Source organism: Pieris brassicae, chromosome 4 (assembly GCF_905147105.1).
Source record: "Pieris brassicae chromosome 4, ilPieBrab1.1, whole genome shotgun sequence".
NCBI lineage: Eukaryota > Metazoa > Arthropoda > Insecta > Lepidoptera > Pieridae > Pieris > Pieris brassicae.
Window position 1 is genome coordinate 2,710,086 of NC_059668.1, and position 23,481 is coordinate 2,733,566.

General features: G+C 35.4%; 2 protein-coding genes across 3 annotated transcripts in view; one reads left to right on the plus strand and one right to left on the minus strand.

Annotated features, from left to right (window-relative positions):
• Positions 1 to 2,356: 2,356 nt before the first annotated feature.
• The window catches only part of LOC123708714, a 28,516-nt gene continuing 7,391 nt past the window's right edge, over positions 2,357 to 23,481 (plus strand). Inside the window, exons 1-10 of one of the 2 annotated variants that reach the window (XM_045659561.1) lie at positions 2,357 to 2,513; positions 2,618 to 2,663; positions 3,721 to 3,804; positions 4,791 to 5,088; positions 7,235 to 7,312; positions 7,804 to 7,878; positions 10,725 to 10,799; positions 17,389 to 17,508; positions 18,601 to 18,694; positions 23,307 to 23,359. In XM_045659561.1, the coding sequence (XP_045515517.1) occupies positions 2,441 to 2,513; positions 2,618 to 2,663; positions 3,721 to 3,804; positions 4,791 to 5,088; positions 7,235 to 7,312; positions 7,804 to 7,878; positions 10,725 to 10,799; positions 17,389 to 17,508; positions 18,601 to 18,694; positions 23,307 to 23,359 (996 nt within the window). In that variant the 5' untranslated portion in view covers positions 2,357 to 2,440. The remainder of the gene's footprint in view (positions 2,514 to 2,617; positions 2,664 to 3,720; positions 3,805 to 4,790; positions 5,089 to 7,234; positions 7,313 to 7,803; positions 7,879 to 10,724; positions 10,800 to 17,388; positions 17,509 to 18,600; positions 18,695 to 23,306; positions 23,360 to 23,481) is intronic. The other variant, XM_045659562.1, reaches the window with a different exon arrangement.
• On the minus strand, positions 15,435 to 16,394 carry LOC123708715. The gene has a single exon (XM_045659563.1). The coding sequence runs from the start codon at positions 16,330 to 16,332 to the stop codon at positions 15,607 to 15,609; it is 726 nt and encodes a 241-aa protein (XP_045515519.1). The 5' UTR covers positions 16,333 to 16,394; the 3' UTR covers positions 15,435 to 15,606.

The window sequence follows — 23,481 nt, forward strand, 5'->3', positions numbered from 1 at the left end:
ATATTTTCATAGTTTATTAAATAGCTATTAAACAAACGTGTATATTCAAATCTTCGCTAGGAAATAATAGATGTTCGACTTTTGAGAAAATGAATTTATTCTCGCAAACCCACTCCCTCGATACCTTTCAAAACTGAAACCTATTTTAAATTCACCATTTGTACACACTATAAATCTAAATCCTAAGAAGTTGTAAATTTTCCGCGTTTCCGTATAATTATATTACGCTTAGGTTCTTTGTCCTAAGAGAGCGAGCAATGTTGACGAATTTTGAATTTCGAATTTCGTTTACATATAGCGGGATGTTTTCAAGAACTTTCTAGACATTTTTTAGCTTTGCAAAGTTTTGAAATTTTACAGTCTTTTTATTATGTACCAAAAAATATGTATGGCTTTACTTTTTACTTTCTTTATGTATATCATATATTCTTACTAAAGTACGTAACATTAAATTAATTTTAAATCAATATAAACACAAAGGGGTAAGGGGAGCAGGAGGCTCACCTGATGTTAAGTGGTCTCACTCATGGACACTCTCAATGCCGGGCTCACGACTGCGATGCCGGACTTTTGAGAATTGGTACGCTCTTTTCTTGAAGGACTGTAAATCGAATTGGTTTGGAAATGCATGAGTATCATAAACTGTTTTAAAAAAGTATTATTATTCCGTATATATAAGCTTTATTGCTTTTTGTTACTAGCAAATATTAGATTGCTATTAACTGATAAAAACACAATAAATTGATCTATTCCACAGAGAGTCGCCAGTTGCAAGTTTGGCAATTTCATTTCAGAACTGAAATATCGTTCATATAATTCGCCATAACACACCAAAAAACAATTCAATTTACAAGCATAAACTGACCAGCACACGCAGTCATCGTAACACTATGCAATATTTATATGTAGACAATTAACCACAAAATTTGCTTTTTTTTTATAGAACAACGGAAAACGGGCAGGACATCCTCTCAATGTCAAAGGGCTCGCAACTATGTGGCCGGCCTTTTATGAATTGTTACGCTCTGTTTTAAAAGACTCTAAGTATAGTCTTTATCGAATGTATATTTTCTATTTACTTTTTTAATTTTGTGTTCTGTCTTAGACACAGTTTAACTCTTATATTATTCATATTTCATTCATTCATTCAACTTAGATATTAGGAGAAATCAACACATTATTGAACAGTTCAGTGAAATTCATAAAACAGCATTCACAATGTTCATGAAAGTCATAAAATATTAATATGTCGTTATTTCCTAAATTACTGTTTCAGTGTGAACGTGACTCTATTACGTGTTTTGATAAGTTTTGCATATAAAAGAGATTCACATCGTAATACCGCATACATAAACTTTTACATAAATTTTTATACTTTAGTAACTTCTGAAAATGATAAGTCGGTAATTTGTTTTGGTTCACGTACAATTGTTGATTTAAATTCCAATAGTGGTGAAATTATAACATATGTTGATGTCTAATAAAAATAACCATGGCAGGCTTTCTTCTTTCAACTCTGGGCAGTCGAAACCACCTTCAAAGATTTTACTGATTTCCGTCCCAATTTTTCAGATAGCCCCTGTACAAACGTAATTGAGAGAGAGGTTATGTGTCTCGAGATCGATTTAAATCACCCTTGGAAACATTAGACGTTACTCCCGAAATACAATGAAAATCTTGACCCGTCCCAGAAGACTTCAAGGAGTCCTCAAAAGCTTATTGAACTTAAGATTTCAAAGATTTCGTCGACATTGCCTTGAGCCGACAATCTTGCTACTCAATTGTGACATTTGAATCCAATTAATATAAAAGAATTTAGTTTTTGTAAATATTTTTCAATTCCGTTAAAAAAAATCAATTTTAGGTGGGCCTCAGATTTCTCTATTTGTTTCATGATCATATACCAATCTAATGGGCAACTAGGTGACCAGCCTCCTGTGCCATACGCCATCGATTCTTCTTCATCATCTTTCCTCACAATGTATTTCTTCACCGTTCAAATGTTAAATGCGCAAGGAAATTCCATTGGTGCATCAAGCCGGGGATCATATCTACAACCTAAGGGATTAGAATCACTCGCTGAAGCCACTAGGCCAACTGCTCCAACAATTTCCAGTCCGTTAGTAATTAATAAATGCATGGGTACTATTGTTATGCTCGTGGATATAGTTCTGTGTCCGCATTATTTGTTGGACTACGCGTTGTAATTTTTAAAAAGTTCTACAATTCATCTATAATGTTTACAGTCCTTATTAATATCCTATTTTGTTGAAATTCACCATTTATACTAAGTGATATTCTGCGTGTATAAAAACACATTTATTCCACATACAACATGCAATTTCCACATACAATTACGAAAGGCACGTTATGCAAACATTTGATTTCTGCAATTAAATTGAAATATTCCATCAGTTGTAGAAATGTAATTAATTTTGAAATGTTTCTTACATTTTCTCAGCTCCTGATAGTTTTGATTAATTCCATAGTTTTTACCCAATTTTGTGTTAAAGGTAGTGTAAATACTGTTTTAATTATTATATAATATATCGCCATGGCGATATAAATGACTATGAAATATATGTCGATTATTAATTAAAAATAATAATATTTTTAGCCGTCTCCAATCCTGATGATAAGTATTCATTTGTAGCACTTTTAGAGTAAGTTTTTTTTTTACAAATTGTCTGTACAAAAAACTAACATTACGATCTAGCCTAACTTGAGACTAATACATTATTTAAAACTAACCTATTTTACTAAGAATATTTAGCATAAGAAAAGGTCCAATATCACTTACAGTTACTCAACACTCCGTTCGTCTTTACTGTTAATTCCTTAATTTTATATCTCTCTCTTAATTCAGATGTACGTACGGAATAAAAGCACAAATAGAATTTCGATTTTAATAATTAACACCGGCTAGTCAAGTAATCATGTCAGGCCAGCATTTCGTATACGGGTATACCCGATTATCAATGTGCATTCAACGGTGAACTGAATCTGTTTGTATAGCCAAACAAAGGTATGAATAAAATAGACAAGTACATAGGAGTATTCTCCTTCATTTCGTGGTCACTTAGCAAGGTTTTTATATGGCTGATTGTGTCGATTTTTATAATTATTCTATATAAATGTACCACTTTCTTTGCAAACTTTTCCAATTTCATATTACATTAAGTAAATTAGTAATGTTCTGTACTAGAAAAATGTGTTTTTACGTTCAGTAATGACCGCTCAGCGCTTCTCAGTGGATATTTATATAACCCACCAAATACATACACAATTGCTAATAGCAATATAAATTATACTTTAACGATATTTGTACACCGTGACTAATTAACTAAGTATATAACATACACTAAGACTGCAAACTTTACAAAGAATAAAAAAAAACAATGTAAATACAAATACTTGCAGATTCCACCCGTGTCACCACGATGACCGTCATTCCTCGTGTTTTTAAGCAATTTTTGCCGCGGCACCGCCATGTGGAACGAGTTACCTAATGAAGTATATCGAAAACCATTTCGAGTAGGGTCCTTCAATAAAAGAGCGTACCAAAATAAGTTATCACTTAACATCAGATGAGCCGGTTTGGACACTGTTACATAATAAAAAACTTCATTCATGTTGAGTAAAAAACACTGTAAAAGTAGTGTTGTATATTATGTGTATGTTCAGGCATCAATGCAACGCAATCCGTCGATTATTTTTCAGTATCGTTTTAACGGACGGCGTCAAGAGGACATGCACTGGGACCATTATTCACGACACCGTCGTTATCACAGCCGCACACTGCTTGTTAGTACCCTGTTATGTTTAATGTTTTAAATTACGCGGCTTGACTCCGCCATTTTTTATATTAAACACGCTTGGAGCTAAGCTAGTACTGCGACCAAAGATAATAATGTTGGACAGGAACACTGTAACTATTAGTAAAATTGTTGTATGATTTATATTCTATCATTAAATTTTAAGTCATATCTAGTCATGAATATGGAGCATAAGCTTATGCTCATTATATGAGTATTGAGTACATGATTAGTGAGTGTGGCTAGTCCAGGAACTTCGGTGTATAAGCCATGTGAGGTTACTATTTCAAAAATGATTAAGGATACTACAGTGAAATCTAGCGAGAGCTATCTAGTTTACGGAACACGGAAATTTTTAATTATGAACACTTATTGGTGATATAGATGTATATAAATATTTATTTCGCATACAGTACGTTTAATAATTAACCCCTATAGTTACATTAGATTTTTATTACTACGAGATGCCCAGCTACGATGGTGTAGGCATTTATTTTAGGTTAAAAAAATTACGCAGCGTGTTTAGTACTATTTTTGTTAGATTTTTAAGTGAAAGTTAATTCGAAACGATTCGAAGACATTAATAACAAAAATATATGATAACGATAACAATGATTCTAATAATTCTATTCAATTAATGAAATTCTGTAACAATCTTAGTAGTTATAAGGTAAAATGAAATAATTGTATTATTTGTATGTATGTCTATGATAATAAAAGCCTTTTGTTAAACTTTATCTAAATTAACTTTAAATAAATCAATGGCGCTACAACCTTTTTAGGTCTGGGCCTCATATTTCTGTATCTGTTTCATGATCGTTTGTGAATAGGCAAGTCAAGCAGCCTTCTGTGCCTGACGCATGCCGTCGACTTTTTGGGTTAAAAATAAGGTCTTAAAGAATTTTCACTTCTTCCGTGTGCTCTACTGCACTAGTACACGCACACATTTTTTATTTAACTTGAATGCATTTGTAGTACCCAAGAACCCGATGATGAGATCCAAGTTGAGCTGACAGCTTGCTTTGTCGTTATTGGTACAAAGAAGATGTTTGATACTGGCTACGAACAATACTTTCCTATTGAGCGGGTTGTGATTCACCCTAAGTACAGTGGTTGGACTGCTGATTTGGCTTTAGTATTCACCTTTGCGAGTATGGTGTCTGATAAGCCCGGAAGAATCGTTCCATTAATCAGCGATCATATGAAGACGGTTGTGGACGCAAATGTGACGGTGCTCAGCTGGGGACAATGTAAACATGAAGATCAGAATAAGGTACTAATTTTATTATACTAAGCTATTTCAACAAAAACAATGACTATCAAAGAACAAAGAACATTACTAGCGACCCAAACATTTTACCAAGGCTTTGCTTTGCTTTTAAACCCAAGGCTTTACATGAGCAACCGTGACCAATAAATGTTATAGATATTGGTCAAAACTGAAATAAAATCCGCGTAGGTAAGTTAGACGCAGCGGAAGACTTGTTTTTATCTCTATATATATATAATTCTCGTGTCACATACTCCTCGTCCTCCTCCTCCTCCCATACTACAAAAATTTTCCTATAAATAATATACATGGCAAAACGACGTTTGCCGGAGTATAATATAAATGTTAGACTGACTTTTAATTAGGCATAATCAAGCTGTACAAATAACCTCTAGACCTCAATCATATATCTCTCATTGTTAATGCAGCGTTCGTGAGAAACGTTTTTGTTCGGCGGCTTTCCCCGATTTTGCTAATCCAACTACCACGTAAAAGTTATTTTTCGGGATATAGTTTGATACTCACAAATATCGTGGCTTCCTATTCGAATATGTTTTCAACATCGGCTCCATAGATCTAGAGTTTACCCCTAGTGTAGATTTATTTAGATTATTTTTAATTATAAAAAATACATACTATGAGTAGGAAAAAGAAGAAGGCTTACACTAAGAAACAATTAATACAATATAGTTGGTAGTAAGGCAATATGAGATTTAATAATTCGTTATTAAATTTTGTTTTCTCACCGAGATATTGTTCAATTTCACAAGAACTTATTGGCCTTTATCTTCCCTTTGATTGTAAATATTCGAATTGATTAAGCTTAAAGATTGTACGAATCATTTTGTGATTTTAATTAAATTTAATGATGATTATAAATTGACAATAAGTAAAGTATGCTTTGTTATTCGGCCAAAAATGTGACCATAGTTTTAGATTTTATTTTTATTGTAAAAACACATTTATCAACTAGCATTAATTATTATTTAAGTAGTTTTATGTTCACATAAGTTACATTATTAATTAAAATAATACGGTAACATAATTTATTTAATATAAAAACGATTTATATGTATACGACTATTTATAAAATGTAGGGGTTCCCACAATAAGACAAACGTTTACCTTAAAGCAACATTCCCAACTAACTTTTGACCTCATCACACGTTGTAAGGACACAATTTGCAAAGCAAATCTAGTTCAGTCTGATGAATTTAATTGCTTCTAAAATATTTACGGTGTAAATAAAAAGTTAAAATATTGCCTTTTTCTAAATTTCTTAAAAGCCTTGATGTAACAGAAAATTTTCTTAGCTATTTCAGGTAGACGACGATGTAATTGAATGAAATTATTTTACACACGTTTAATTCACACACCCTTACACATATTCACACACCCACAACCAATCATGGTTTTGTTTTATTTTATTTCGTTTTGTTTGTTAGTTTAGTTTAGTCATAGTATGTATATTGTCTATCCGCGATGGAAGGCTGGTTACCACATGACTTCTATAGTCCTATTATAGGCAATAAGATGGTCAATACCTGCAGTATATACCTTTGAAATACAATATTACAGGTAGAATAAAAATATCATTGTTACTTATTAATGTACACTTATGAACGTTAGTATAAAAATAATTCAAAAAAATAATACTTCTAAATCTAAGGCGTAGAACGGACGATCACTGGCAAAAAATTCTGCATAAATCTTTTAAATCGCCATTTTTTTATAAATACTTTTATCATCACGGTCATTATCAAATCTTAAAACAATAAGAAATAAATAAGAAAAACATAACAAGCAAGCTTGAATAGGAGCACGCACTTAAGAAAACACTTTTTAAACGGATTGAAGCTGTTTTATTATTATAAACTTATAATTATTTACATAATTTTAAATTTAACCATTCGCGTCCTTTACATGCGTGGTCATGTGGTAATGTGTAAAAGCTATGTTAACAAAAGACAATACTAAGCACGCACTTACATTACTGCAGGATCAACACGCAAACTCGTAGTATCAAGGTGAATTAAGGTAATGAGTAATATATACCCGTACATATAATTCTAGTCTGACAACTTAGCACTCATTAAAGACATTAAATGATGGTTTAGAAATACTTAGGAATTGGGTTTATTTATTCCAGCACCAAGCAACGATACAGAAATTTGAAGAGGCAGGAAGCAGTAGCACGTCGCATGAAGCTATAGAACAACCTACAACTGTACGTAATATCCTGTTTGCTTTTACTAAATATTGGAATATAGTTTCGTTAAATCTTCACATGTACCTACTATACTTTTATCTTCCACCAAAAAAAAAATTTTGGTGTATTCAGAAACTATTACATTAACTTTATAAGCCTACGTATGTACGTAGGCTAGGTACGTAAGTACGTTCTACTAAGTAGTCTAAGTAATCATCGATTTCGGCATTTATATAAGGCGATTAGTTCTCGAATCTTTTTATTGTATGATCAATATTAATTGCGCGTAGTAATTGATAAATTCTAAAAGTCGAGATATCTCGCATTAATTATGACTAGAGAAAGTAGAAGCCGTAGTTATTTTTCAAACGTAACGCAAAAAATATTTTAAAATGTAAATTGTCAAACAAAAATTTGGTTGTCACGAAAAAATTTTTTTTTCCAAGGCCCGATCAAGGCTAACTGTTAGCCTTTAAATTTAAATTAAAATTCAATATTCCTAATTTCAGAAATGTAAAAAGAAGAAAAAAATTAAGGATAAAACAAAAGGAAAACGAAAACATAATTCCTACGAATTAATAAGGGTTTGTATAGAGAAAATATTTCCTGTTGCCTCTGTTAACAGAAACGACCTACTTCTGAGCTCTCGGTTCGTAAATTAAAATGGCTAAGAAACTTCAAATTCGTCAAAGTCTTAGATATTTTCATAAAATGTAACCTTATCTATATAAATAAAGATAAGTTAACGTTTTTTCTCCACTCCTTTAGTTCTTTTGTGAGACAGATTTATAAGAAATGTAACAAACTGTTGTATAATGGATGTGTAAACATGTGTGTTAGTGATATTTAATTGTCTGTTTGAAGTTGCAACGGGGCTCGGGGTAGACACATATAAATGGTATTTACGTGCGTTTTTAAACCAATTAAAAAATACTATTTTCGTTTTGCGAGCCTTCTGGCGATGTCCATGGGCGACCCTTTTGCCCATTTGCCGCATATTATATATATACAGTAAGCAGTGTTGGCCTAGTGGCTTCAGCGTGCGAGTCTCTTTCCTGAGGTCGTAGGCTCGATCCCTGGCTGTGCACCAATGGACTTTTTTCCATGTGAGTATTTAACATTAGCTCGAACGGTGAAGAAAAACATCGTGAGGAAACCGGCTTGCCTTGGACCCAAAAGATCGACTTCGTGTGTCAGATACAGAAGGCTGATCACCTACTTGCCTAATAGATTAACAAATGATCATGAAACAGATATTTATCATTTTGGGCGAAGGGATATAAAATGCCTGACTGCTCATCATAATGCTTTACCAATTAATTCAAAATAGTTTTTGAAATTATTCATTCCTATTACCATATTATATTTAATGTAAATGAACTTGTATGCTAAATTGTCTAATTTTATTAAGTCAGTAGATTCTGTCTTAATTAATAAGATTTTATAATATAATAGATTGACATTTTATATTTTTAGTACATGATCGATGACCATCAGTACCTGACGCATCGTTGACTTTGTTCCTAGTGATACAGCTCCACAATGTTTGTGTTACCTGTTTAGTGTGTATATAGAAATAAACTATCTACTAACTTCGTAGCGTAGTGGGCATTGACAGAACGACCTCATCGTTGTGAAACGAAAGCTAACAGTATTCTGTAATTCCACAACCACATTCCATAACTCTAATTATTAGGTGAGCACTATGGATCAAGATTGTCCATTTCAAATAAAGTCGTTTATCAAGTAAATATCAGTTGTCTGTAAAGTCGGTTTACTGACGATAGTTGAACGTGACAACGTCATAAGAAAATACTGATGGAATGGTTGCTTTTTCAAAAGAAAATTTTAATTTTATTTCTTTGATAGATATTTTGTATGGATATAGAGGAGGTAAATGGAAATCACAATTGAATTGATCAAGTAACATTTATTTGCGCGCATAAATACAATTATATTTTTTTTTTTCATCGCTCACTCATGTAGGAGACAGTTGTCGAACGCTGCCGAACGCGGACGCCGATTGTGCCTCTTTGTCGCTCGTTCCGCGCTCTCGCTTGCACTACAAGCCTTAATTGGAACGCCTCAGAGCGATTTAACGCCGCAGAGCGAGGTAACGCTGCATGAGTCATGATTTTTCGTGCGTGCAGCCGGCTCCATCGAATTATAAGACGTTGTCACGTCAAAAGTAAAGCAAGTATTTCGGCCATACAATGCGAGAACTTAGAGAAACTAATCGTGGTTGGTAACACAGAAGGCAAAAGATCACCGGAACGTTCATAGCCCAGATGGACCAATCGAGTGAGAAACTCATAGTCCTCAAAACTGTAAACTGCCATAAGAAAAGCGCTGGACAGAAACTGGTGGAAACAGAGATTCAGATGCTTCCTTGCTGACAACGACGCTCAGACATGAGCTGCTGATTAAGGAGAGAGAGATCAAGTAAAAAAAATATTTAGCCTCAACAAAAAGTCAATACACTTTATTACATGCTAAGAGATAAGCCCTAAAGAAGATTAACTCTAGAGGAAACAAATGAGACTAGATCTTTTAAAAATATCCTATTATTAGTAAAACAAACAACAATTTCTTTTATCCTAGAAACATTCACCTTAGCACGTATAAAAACACTTACCTTATGCAAGTATTTTCCTTATTCAAAACGTCTATCGTAGAAGCATTTAATTATTTTTAACAGCTTAGAGAGATACTTATCGCTGCGACAAAAAGGCGTGCGATTATTTTATACAGAATTGCTTAGAACAAGAAAATCCTTTTAGTGCCGAGTACTCGAGTATTTCTGCTATAGGAGACAATTGAGTCCCCATTGTTATAAATTAGCGTTCAAATTGAAATTGCTTTCATTATTCTAATTAACATTTGCTACTAGTTTCGTTACTCCGTAATGTCTTATACGTATGGTAATTAAAATCAATATTACGAACGGTATGAACAAAAGACTAAAATGTTTAAATTCGTGGAGCAATTAATAAATATATTCTTAATTTGTTTTTCATCTCTAGCGGGTTACGAAAAACCTAATGAATGTTTAATCCTTGTACATGACGCCACGGTGAAATTTTAGTGATATGTCAAAGGACCTGATCATGTTTTATCTCTACGGTCTAAAATATTATGTTATTTTGTATTCATTTGCATATATAATATATAGTGCCGGAATTGCACATACAAATGTTATATTACACAATTTGAATACTCGTGATTGAATGCAAAAAAAATTACACGATAAATGAAATAAACGATGTGAAGATAGTTTTCATCTGCGGTTTAGTATGGGATTCGTTTTTCATCAAAACGACAATTAGTTTGGCCTAGATAGAAGGTCTTGTATTTCATGATGGCGGCAACAGGACTTAATGTAATTTCTAAATAATATATAGCTTTAGAGAGTAACGCTTACTTTCTTCAGGATGTCAAGAAGCTAACTTCAGATTCTTACGAAGACTATGAGTTATCGAACATGGCTACAAAAGGCAAGTTACCCGTAAGTATCAATATAATTTACAGTCGTATTTATAAATGTACCAAGATTTCTTACAAAATATATAATCTTATTAGGTCTAGGTCTCATGATCAATCTAATTGGCAGAGAGGCCTCCTCTGCCTGACACATGCTGTCGACTTTTTAAGTGTAAGGCAAGCCTTTCCTAACGATATTTTCCTTCACCGTTCGAGCGAACTTAAAATGCGCATAAATAAAGTAAGTCCACAGCCGAGGTTCGAACTTACGACCTCAGTGATGAGAGTCGCACGTTGAAAGATTAGTTCGACAATAGTAAAATTAAAATATATGAAAGTACCATGGTATTCGCGTGCCCGCAACGGGAACACACAAATATTAATCACAATATATATAAACTAATTATATACTGAATTCACCGTTTTAATTTGTCTGCAACTAATTTACACAGCCAGACATAACATTTATTACAAACAAAACACACACAGAAACACATAAAATAATAATAACGTACATTTTAAGTGTGTAATGTGTGTGCATTGTGGTAGTAACTATAAGCATTATGCTGTTGAGCTGACGTGTTTTTCAGCGCTGGTCATTCTACTAGAGACCACGACAGTTAGTTTGCGCCTCAGACGAAAAAAAAGAAATATAAAAATTAAGAGTATAAGTAAAGAAGTCTTGGAATATTGTGTGTAAAATTATATAGTAAATAAAATTAAAAAAATAAGAATAATTGTTACTAACACTACTAAAATATATAGATAAATCAATATTTGTCTCTTTTCATCTGAGCGTAAACACAATTTTACAAAAAAGGCGAAAGAAACATTGAGTTCAGAGTGTAATAAGACTGATTTAGTTTTGAAAGAAGGTGCATGTTTATTATTTAACCTCTTTAAGTAATTTCCACAGATCACACTCTATAATCTATTATTTTTTATTTACTATTCATATTTCGAATATAAAACGCCTTGTATCGGCTGCATGGCTGGCATTGTCACACTAATTGGATCGCTCAATAGAGCATTGTGCGGTCACAATAAACCATACCTGTGAATAATGAGAAGATTCCTTCGTTTAAAGACTAGATAATTGAATAAAAAGCAAGTCATACTGGGTATTTTATTACTGAATTGGAAGGAAAAAATCTTGTTTTTGTCAGTTTTTATGTTCACGACGACATATGTTTTGCTCTCTTTCGTACGTAGGTGATCAAATAATAAACATTATATTTGCCATGACGCTTATAGCTTAATATGAAGGAGGTCCAACACAATATCTTCTTTAAAGTTCTAACTGATTTCCTCTACTAATTTAAAATCAGTGATTAACCGTTATTGAAACTACAATATATTGGTCACTAATGTGCATTATGACACGAAGTATTGCGTGGTTCATCACGACATATTTGTGTATTTTTAGATTTAGTTCTATTTTTTTTAATGTAATAGTGGCCATACGGACAGGAGGCTCATCTAATGTTATTTTTTTTTATTTATTTATTGTTGTATAAGTGTTCTTAATATAAAGGTAATTGATGTGGTGGAAACACAAACTGTGCACAGTTTTTCTATCCACCAGGACGTCGAACATAATTAAATCATTAACACACATATATATATACTAAGGCCAGTGACATATAAACTGTAAATTTATAACAATCAAACCATTCAAACGATTTAAAATTGCACGTAAAACGTCATAAACAAATCTAAACACTGACGCGCCATAGATAGCCGATGCAAGAAACCTGTTCTTGTCGAGAATTCTCATTCGAATACAGGATGTGTTCTTATATTCGAATATGTATTAAATTACGATAATTTTTGTTATGCATAATTTATAATTGTTTGACTTATGTAGTATTTTTTTAATTTAAATTTAATATTGTTTCTTGTTATATTCGTAAGAAGTGTAGCTGGTATCGAGTTTATTAAATTTGGAATAATGTAATCTAATGTTTTTTTCCCATATAAATTATTGTATTTGGGTAATAGAAATTCGTTTTTTAATTTTCTACGTGTTGAGTAGTGATAGTGAGTTTTAATTGTTTTGAGGTAATTTTCTGTAAAGTAGTTTTCATTTAATAATCCTAGTTGTACTTTCTCGTGTATAGGTATAATTTTGAAAAATGCAAATAGCTTTCTGTAGTCCGCTTTATATTGTGATTTTAATTTTAAGGGAGCAATTGTTTTTAAAATACGTATTTGTATTGCAAATATTTGATTTAGATAAGTTTTGCATGTTCTCCCATAGCTTGTAAGTCCATATGTTATAATGGATTCGGCTAGTGCTTTGTATAATAGTAGCAGAGTTTTAAGTGGTATTTTATTTTTTATTAAAGTGAATTTGGCAAGTATCGCTCTTAGCCTATCACAGACAGAATTAATGTGCATTTTCCAGGACATTCGGCCATCTATTGTAAGCCCCAGGTACTTATGGTTATGAACTAATTCTAAGGCGTTGCAGTTGCAGCTATTGGGGTACGAGTTATAAGAACGTGCACATGTGTGGTTGTGTAAGATTAAGATGGGTGTACGTGAATTTAGATTGTGGCTGGATCGGATATGCATGAACTTTGTTTTGTTAGGATTTAGTACAAGTCCTACGTCGTGGGACCATTTAGCCAATGTATCGAAATCAGATTGTAGCTTTGTTTCTGCTTCTTGGATGTTAGGCCCTGCAGCTACTAGGCATGTATCATCTGCAAATTGGAATATCTGACAATACTTTATTATGTTAGGTAATGTGTTAACATAGGTAAGGTAGTGTAAAGGCCCAATGACTGAGCCCTGAGCCGTACCTTCTGTAATAGATATTGGAAAACTTTCTTCGTTGCACACTTTAACACGATAAGTTCTGTCTTGCAGATAGTTTTCACACCACTTGAGTAGGTTTCCTCGTACTCCGCAGTCATTTAAGTTCTGCAGGATTACGCTGTGCTTTAATGTGTCGAATGCCTTACTGTAGTCAATAAACACTACTAGAACATGATCTTTTTTATTTAAATGTTTATAAATGTGGTCTGTGAATGCGGATAGCAATTGTGTGGTATTTTTATTTGGTTGGAATCCATATTGTTTGTTAGAAAGAATATTGTGTTTTTTATAATAATTTTGAATTTGTCCACATATGTATTTTTCTATTATTTTGTTAATTGTTGGCAATATAGTTATTGGACGATAATTATTATAGATTTTTTTGCTACCATTTTTGTATATTGGTCGAACTATGCCTGTTTTTAGTAAGTTAGGATATTTTCCAGTATAAATGCTCGTATTAATAAGGTTAGCTATGACTACGTTGATTTTATTACATAATGTTTTAATATCCATAGCTCGTATTTTATCTGCACCTGGAGACTTTCTGTCGTTTAATGATTTAATTATCTTTGCAACTGATTTAGGGTCTGCTGACTGAAATCTCATACTAGTATTTTCTGTATGCTGGTAGGAGCTTTTATCTAACAGTGGATTTACACAGTTGGTTGCTATATTACTAATACTATTGTGGAAGGAAGTTGCAAAATTATTTGCAATATCTTTACATGTAATATTTTGGTTTGCAAATGCGTTTTGTATAGCTACGTCCATGGATGTTTTAATTTTTCCTGTTAGTTGGTTTAATATGTCCCATAGATTTTTTAGATTATTTTTATTAGCTTCTATATTGATTCTAATTTTTTTATTTTTAGTTTTATTTATTAATTTATTGACATAATTTCTGGTTTTATTATATTTTTGTTTGAGTATTAAGTTGTTTGGATCTTTTATATATTGAGTAAAAAGTTTATCTATGTACTGACATCCTTTAATAATTCTATTATTAATCCAATGGTTACTATTTCGAAGAGAGTTAGATTTAAGTTTAACTGTACATTCAGATTTTTTATATGCTTGTGTTAAGTTATTTTGTATGAAGTTATATATACCAATAGGACACTTCATTTCTAATGTCGGCTTCCAATCAATTTGCTCTAGAAGGATCGTTAATTTATTATTGTCAATTAATGTTTTATATGTTGGAACATTCTGTGACTGTGTTTTAGTGCAAGCAAGCACGATCGCTCGATGGTCCGCTAGTTTTGTGCCAACCGTTGCCGTGTATAGGTCGTGTGTTTGGGATCGAGCGTATATGTGGTCTATGCATGATTTTGTAATGGTTCCTTTGTATAGTTCCGCCCTAGTGTAAGTTGTGATCCCACACATAAGGCCTAAACTGTGTAATGTGTTGCAATATTTATGTTTTATAGGAATGTCTAGCTTTAGATTTATATTAACGTCTCCCAATAGATACAAATCAATATTTTTCTGACAGTTGTTCTTAATAATATTATGAAGTTCGTCAATAAACAGGTTCTTGCTTAGGCTAGGTGGGCGGTAAATAGCACAAATTTGAGCAGTGTATTTTGTCTGAGTTGTGATGGTAAAAAGTATATTCTCGAAATGTTGGCTTTTTACAATTTTCATATTAAATTTATGTTTCTTTTTTACATATACTACGATACCTCCACCTTTCCTACCGTTTCTGAGTGCCGAAAACATATGGTATCCATCTAAATTATACAGACAACTGATTTTATCAGAAATGTTTACTTCTGTAAGCACAATAACGTCAACAGCGCCAGCCGCATAAGTACATTGCTCAAGACTATCAAAGTATTTTATGATTGACCTTATGTTTATGTGTACACACAATAGATTTAAATGTCTACTGGGAATTTTACTCACAAAATCACTTATGTTTATACAGTCTTCTAATTCACAAATATCACTAGTTAAACTATCCATCTTAATAATAATAATTTATATGCATTTAAATTGGTCAGTTAATTGGCATTCTGTCTTTTTTTTAGCACTTGTATATCCAACACTGATCTTAGGTTTTGTATTTTAGTGTTTTCATCCTTTCTTGCACGCACCATACCGTTTTTAAACCATACGTATTTATATCCTTGTTTATTCTTTAATTCCTGTTTGGCTTCCCATAAAACGCTTTTGTTGTGTTTAGTCATTGCTTCCCTGATGAATACTATTTTGTTATTGTTGGGTTCATAGGGGCAAACATCGGCCACCATAGTTTTAATGGTTTTTGCAGCTTTAATCCACTTTTCTTGGGTTGCTTTATCATTAAGTTTTACTTGTATAATGCCCGGTTGGTCGTTTTTACCTTGGTATCGCATTGTGTTACGGATACTGTCGAAGGGCTGTTTAAGTTTTAATGCTACATTTTCAACTAATTTTCTCACATTCTCTTCACTCGCAGGGGGGACGTTTGCTATTTCTATAAAATTAGAAAGTTTCTCCTGTTCCATCTCATGGAAACGCTGCTCCAATGCACATACCCTCAATTCCAGATTGTTGTTTTTGTGTATTAGTTCCGTGTTTTTTCTTTCTAAAACTTTTATGGTGTTTTTAAAAGCATCAATACAACCTAATACTTCGTCCAGCTTCGTACTGTGAAATTGCAGAGATTGGTTGAATTCGTTTATTTCCTTCTTTATAGTTTTTTCTACTTCCTTTGAAATTTTCTGTATTAGCCCCTTAGTGTCCATAGGTATATCCTCCTCTGCATCCTCTGTTAGATACAAAGAGGAGTTTCGCTTCGGGGATTCTTGTTGACATTCCACACAGGTCCAGTCCAAGCTTGGGGCCGCCTTTAATGCGGTTATCTGTTTGTTGGTAAGACCACTACATCTGGTATTTAGGTGTACCATTTTTTCACATCGGGCACATTCACATCCAGGCAAAGATTTAGAAAAAGGTTTATTACATTGGTCACACTTAGACATGATTAGATTGTCTTAAAAAGATCGTGTTAGATTATGCGCGTGTCACTCGCACGGCTGCGCTTCGACGTGTTAAGTGATACCGTTGTCCGTAATTGAGACTCGCATTGCCAGATGGCTCACGATTGCGTTTTCAGCCTTTTAAGAGCAGGTACGCTTTTTTGAAGGACACTAAATCTGATTGTATCAGAAATACTTCAGTGGGTAAATCTTGATCACGCGTGGACAAAAACCTCATCATAGATGTCTGGATATCGCGATTGGGAGTTACAGAGTACATGCGCAGATGCGGGACCTAGGTTTACATGCATTTTTGACGCGCAATTTTCGAGCGTCGAGCATTCTGAACAGTTTGAATAAACTACCGAGTGCAATTTTTTTATTTTGGGTACAAACAGAAAATAAAACAAATTATTCAAAAGTACGTTAAGTTTTGTAATTTAATTACTCTTCATTCATGTCGTATGTTTTACTTTACTCATAACATTGAAAAAATATATACTGTACTACTTTGGAAATATGCGTGTAACATTATAAATAATATTTATTTGATAATATATTAATGTGATGATTTAGTGATAAAATAATTTAAGAATTGACTATAACGATATGACTCATAAAGTCATTGTAACTTCTGTTCCACGTTTTAAGACAAATTTGCACGCCATTATGTGTGGCAGAATATAAGAACTTTAGATTGTACCACCATAACATTTTTGTTCTTGCAAATAAGTTATTATTACTAAAAGAAAAAGAAATATTGCTGTACGAATAACGCATTATAGCTAATGATAGCTCATATATCTAAAAACATTTTTACAGGAGACCCAAAGTGTAATGTCAAAATTGGATATTCGTAAACATAGAAGTGCGTATCTCCAAACAACAGGCAATGTAATGTCGTATTACAAAAATAATTGGCGTAGGAAAATGGGAACGCAGGTGAGTGGCTTATAAATATTTTGTTTTTCAATTTTATTGACTCAATAAATCAAATTGTATTTTTTGTTAAATAAAAAATATTGTCAGTACTATCGAAAGTCATTCAATAAAAACTGACAGATATGTCATTTAGTATTAATATTATGTACTACATTTTAGTAGAGCAGTGTTGACCTAGTGGCTTCAGCTTGCGATCCCTGAGGTCATAAGTTCCCGTATTCCCATTCATCATTCGCTTAAACGCTTGAGTAAAACATCAAGAGGAAACCGGCTTGCCTTAGTGGGTCTAAAAGTCGTCAAAATACAAATGATCATAAAACAGATACAAAAATCTGTATTCATTGCCACTGATTTATTTGTATTATTATTAACTACACTATAGATCCAATAAGATCTTATTTTGTTATCTTATTATTATCATAACAATGCATTGTCATTTTTGTTCATATTTACAGATCCAAATTGGTGATTTTTTGGTATAGGAAAATTCGCTTCCCAGTCGATATTTTGCTTTCCTTCCGAGAAAATATTAATTGCGCACATAGAGAAAAATCCATTGAAACATGGCACGAATATGATCCCAGGGTTACAAATTGCACGCTATATTACGGTTTCATCACTAGACTAACACAGCTTCTGTCTTTAAATATTATTACTATAATTTAGAAAATATATGCTTTCGATTTCACTATTTTCTTGGACAACGCTTTATTTTAAGGTGATATAATTTTTATATATAAACTATTACCTTATGTCACAACGCGTATATCATAATTTATAATTGTTTGATTTATGTAATACTGTTTTAATTCAAATATGTTTTTTTTTTATATTTGCGGTAGCGAGTTTATTTAATTTATCAAATTAGAAATAAAAAGTATCACGTTTTTTTTGTATATATTATTGTATTTATGTAATAGAAATACGTTTTTTAATTATCTACGTGTTGAATAACACCTAATTTATCGTATACAATTTTATCTACAAAGACTCCAAAGCCAAGTTCCGGCTTTCCAAGCTCAAAACCAAGTTAATACATAAGATGTAACAGATAAGTTCACACTTGATATAAGTTTTAATTAAATTCCACAGCAAAATAAATTAACAATTGAAGTCTTCGGCTTCGTTAACGTTGCCAGTTGCAAAAAAATTATAGAAAAGGGAAAACCGGCTGTGTATCGGATACGTGAGTATTTTACGTGAAGTTTTAACTCGAAAAGTTCTTTACATAACATAAATCATAGTACTTGAGTCTTTTGACGGACGAGCTCGTGTATTTTGAAATATATTGGAATATTCCATTTATGAACTGTGTTGAAAGACTATAATATCGTATGAACAAATTTTAATACATGTCAGCCCTAACATGATAAAATGAATGACTTTTAAGTACTGTAGCCACTTCAATCGCATTTCATTTATCATTTTTATAAGAATGTTTTATGTATACCTAAACTATTTGCCATTTATTCAAAATTCAAAATTATTTATTTATATAGGTATGTACACTTTTGAACGTCAAAAACAGAAATGTATATAAAATGCTTCCAATTTTCCATGTTCTCAAATCAAGGGCATAGAACGGAAGAGTACAATTGGCAATAGACTCTCTATTACCAAATAAGCGATGGATACGTAGATTAGTTTTTTTTTTTTATATAAAATAGGGGGCAAACGGGCAGGAGGCTCACCTGATGTTAAGTGATACCGCCGCCCATGGACACTCTCAATGCCAGAGGGCTCGCGAGTGCGTTGCCGGCCTTTTAAGAATTTTTACGCTCTTTTCTTGAAGGACCCTAAGTCGAATTGGTTCGGAAATACTTCAGTGGGCAGCTGGTTCCACATAGCGGTGGTGCGCGGCAAAAATTGCCTTGAGAAACGCTCAGTCGTGGAACGTCGGACGTCGAGGTGATACGGGTGGAATTTTGTATTTTGCCTCGACGTCCGATGCTGAAACTCAGCTGCAGGTATTAATCCGAACAACTCCTCTGAACACTCTCCATGGTAAATGCGGTAGAAGATTCAGAGTGACCCCACATCTCTACGCAACGCCAAAGGATCGAGCCGCTCGGAGAGGGATTGGTCATCGACGATTCGAACCGCTCTTCGTTGGATACGGTCAAGTGGAAGGAGCTGGTACTGGGGAGCCCCCGCTCAGAGGTGAGAACAGTATTCCATGTGGGGCCGTATTTGCACTTTATAGAGTTGCAAGCGGTGGCCCGGAGTGAAGTACCGTCTCGCCTTGCTGAGCACACCAAGCTTTTTGGAGGCTAATTTAGCCTTTCCCTCCAAATGACCGCGAAACTGAACGTCGTTCGATATGTCAACGCCAAGTATTCCGATGCTGGCTGTGGCTTCAAGAAGAGTATTTTCGAAAAGAGGAGTAGCGACAAAGGGTATTTTTTTCGTGGAAAACGCGCAAACTTGTGTCTTCTTGGGGTTAAATTGGACTAGGTTTAGTCTACCCCAGTCCGAGACTCCACGTAAAAGAGTTTCGACTTCAGACACAAGTTTGTTCCGGTACTCATCGACAACTGCCCGAGAAATACCTGCCCGGCCAGTGTAAAGAGTATCCCCAGTGCTGTCGTCCGCATAGCAATGAATGTTGCTAAGTTGCAACATGTCATTGATATGCAGAAGAAACAGGGTCGGGGACAGAACACAGCCTTGTGTTTAAGGTCGGAACATGCTCCGTCGACGACGACCTTGATGCTCCGATCGGCTAGAAAGCTGGAGATCCAGTCGCATAATTTCTCGGAAGCCCGTAGGTTGGAAGCTTCGAGAGCAGTGCTTTGTGCCACACCCGATCGAAGGCTTTCGCTATGTCCAAACTAACCGCTAGTGCCTCCCCCTTGGACTCATTTGCCTCTGCCCATCTATGAGTAAGGTATACTAGAAGGTCACCAGCTGAACGACCACGACGAAAGCCGTACTGATAATCGCTAATCAGCTGGTGGCCCTCTAGATAACTCAAGAGCTGGCCATTAATAATGGATTCCATTATTTTGGAGAACAAGGAGGTTATTGCGATTGGGCGATAGTTGGATGGATCAGAGCGATCGCCTTTTTTAGGGATCGGATGTATCGAAGTGGTCTTCCAGCACTTCGGGACAGTGCCGAGCGAGTACAGGTACCGGAAAAGGCGCGTCAGGACCGGAGCCAACTCAGGAGCACATGTACGCAGCACAATTGGAGGGATACCATCCGGCCCGCTCGACTTATGAATGTCCAAGGAAGATAGTGCTCTGCGAACAGCACGTTGCTGGAATGTGATTTCCGGCATTGAGTTATCACACCGCGAAATCGCCGGTGGTGATCTCCACCGGTCATCCAAAGTCGAGTTGGACGCGAAGAGACAGCCCAAGAGGTCGGCCTTCTCCTTCGCAGTGTGGGCGAGCGAGTCATCCTCTCTGTGCAGCGGTGGTATCGATGGCTGACAAAAATTCCCTTGTACAGCTTTGGCGAGAGACCAGAAGGCTCGGGTCCCAGAAGGGAGTTGGGCCAATCTCTCGCCAAATCTGGCGATGTGCTCTGACTTTGCCTTAGCGATTTCCCGTTTGAAGGACCTGGAGGCTGAGTTATATGCTTTTTTATGTTCGCTGGTATTGGCATCACGAGATATCGCCGCCTCCGCCCATGCATTAAAGCATTCTCGCTTTCGACGCGATGCCGCCTTGCAAGAACGCTTAAACCAGGGCTGTGACTTGCCACCGATCGGCACCGCAGAGAATGGAATAAAAAGTTCCATGCCCTGCAGAACCACTTCGGCGACAGAGGCAGCGACGGAATCTGGAGCTTCCGACGAAAAGCACATAGGCCCCCAAGGGTAGGACGCAAAGAAAGACCGCATCCCATCCCAATCTGCTGACCGATAGTGCCAAATACGCCGACAACCCGAAAAACGGGGCCGAGGAGGGCGCGTAGTAGGCACAGTACTCCGGAACACACAATGATCCGATGAACCCAATGGCGGGTCAACAGAGACTTGATAGGTCTCCGGATGTGAGGTCAGCAGAAGGTCCAACAAAGACGGTTTATGACCATCCACATCTGGTATTCGCGTAATCGCAGGGACCATTTGTGACAGGTCGTAAGCTAAAGCAAAGTCGTGAAAGGATCTTCCCGCGTGATCAGTGGTTTCCGAACCGAGCCAATCGGCATGGTGAGCGTTAAAATCGCCAAGTATCACGATTTCAGCGGTAGGAACCCCTTCGAGCAGGGAATCTGTAGCCATTTGGATGTGCTCAATGAGTCGCTCAGTTTCGGTATTTCCGCTATGGGACCTATACAGGCATGCGTAGAATCGCGGATGGTCATCGCAGTCTACGCGCAGCCAGAGGCTAGATAGGTCCCTTCCTTCAAGCGACCCGAGGCGACGAGAACAGATATCCTCTCTGACGTACACTCAAACTCCCGCCCGCGGCACAAATGAATGTTCCAATTTGTACCCCGGGTAGGAGAGGTAGGAAGTATCAGCCGGGAAGGATATCTGAGTCTCAGTAAGGAAGAATAAGGCCGGCTTCGCAGTTTCGAGGTGAAAGTGAACCGCGTTAAGATTAGAGTTGAGCCCCCTAACATTGGTAAAGTCTACTGAGAGCGTGGAAGGGGATGCCTTCGGTAAATTCTTCCGTTTGCCCCGAGATCGAAACCTATAGTTTTTTGAGCAGTTTTTGCCCACCCCAGAATACGAAGGGCAGCCTGTGCATCCACCACCGAATACTGATTGTTCCGATGATGGTGGACGCTCAGAGGGGGATTCTCCACAGCGGAAACGTGTGGTACCCCCCTGGGGTAATCTCTGTTTAAACTACATCTTCATATTCTGGGGGGGGGAATTGATGGGCTCCGGGAGTCTCACTCACCGCACGAAACGCGAGTACAATAAGATGAACCTATTGCATCACTTCACGCCGGTTTTCTGTGAGACAGTGGTACTGCCCCGGTCGTGCCTGCCCGATTGGCTGAAGCCCGAAAGCAACAGCATGGCACTCCCACTAGGAAGGGGGTTGACTGACTGCACTGGTGAAATAACCTCTGTCACAGGTTATTTCATCAGTGGGCGATGGGGTCGTCACGTCCCGACGCCAAAAAAATACTATTATCTCATATCATATCATATGCATAATAAATTACTATTATCTCATAAACTTTACTGCGAAAATCTTATGTCCTTTTGTAGTTAAATTGGACAATATTTAGTCGACTCCAGTTTGTAACATCACATTGTAATGTCTCTACTTCAGACACAAGAGTGTTGCTTTACTGCTCGAGAAATATTCTCGCAACTTGTATAAAGTGCGTCCCCTGTGTATCCGCATAGCAATAATTGTTGCTAAGTTGCACCATATTATTAATATGTAGAAAAAAAAGGGTCGAGGATAAGACTTAGCCTTATCAAGCATTCACGGACCAGAAGGAGTTTTGTGGACGATGACGTTTATGGTTTGATCAGCCATAAAGCTGGTGATCCGATTGCAAAATTTCTCAGTAAACGGGAAACGTGTTTCGAAAGTACTTGTGCTACATGTCTAAACTAAGGCCCAGCGCCTCCCCTTAGGACTCAATTGCTTCTGCATATTAGTTAGGTCTTAGATCACCAGGTGAGTGATCAGCTTGGGTCCCTGTAGATAAATGGCATTTCTATTATATTGAGATCAAAGAGGTATTTCGTGCTATCGGCGTGTGTTAGTTTTGATATAGAAAATAATGTTAAACAGTTTTATCGTTTTACAATCAAAGTGCATATGTTAATTAATTATTAATATCGTTATATTTATTGACTTTTTTTTCTTTTTCAGAGAATACAAATGAAATAATATGTTACACAAGTGAAGATCGCTACGTAAGCGCTGTAAGTTCGATGAAAATTATTATTTGTATTCATTACTTATGTTGCTATTATGAAGGGTTTACTGAATTTATTAGTAATAAGTAGGGAGCAGTCTCGAGTTTGTTAAAGCTTAGATTACTTTG

Bases quoted from the DNA above. Each gene is read 5' to 3' on its own strand.
- LOC123708715 (XM_045659563.1), bottom strand. From the start codon at position 16,332: ATGGACACTAAGGGGCTAATACAGAAAATTTCAAAGGAAGTAGAAAAA.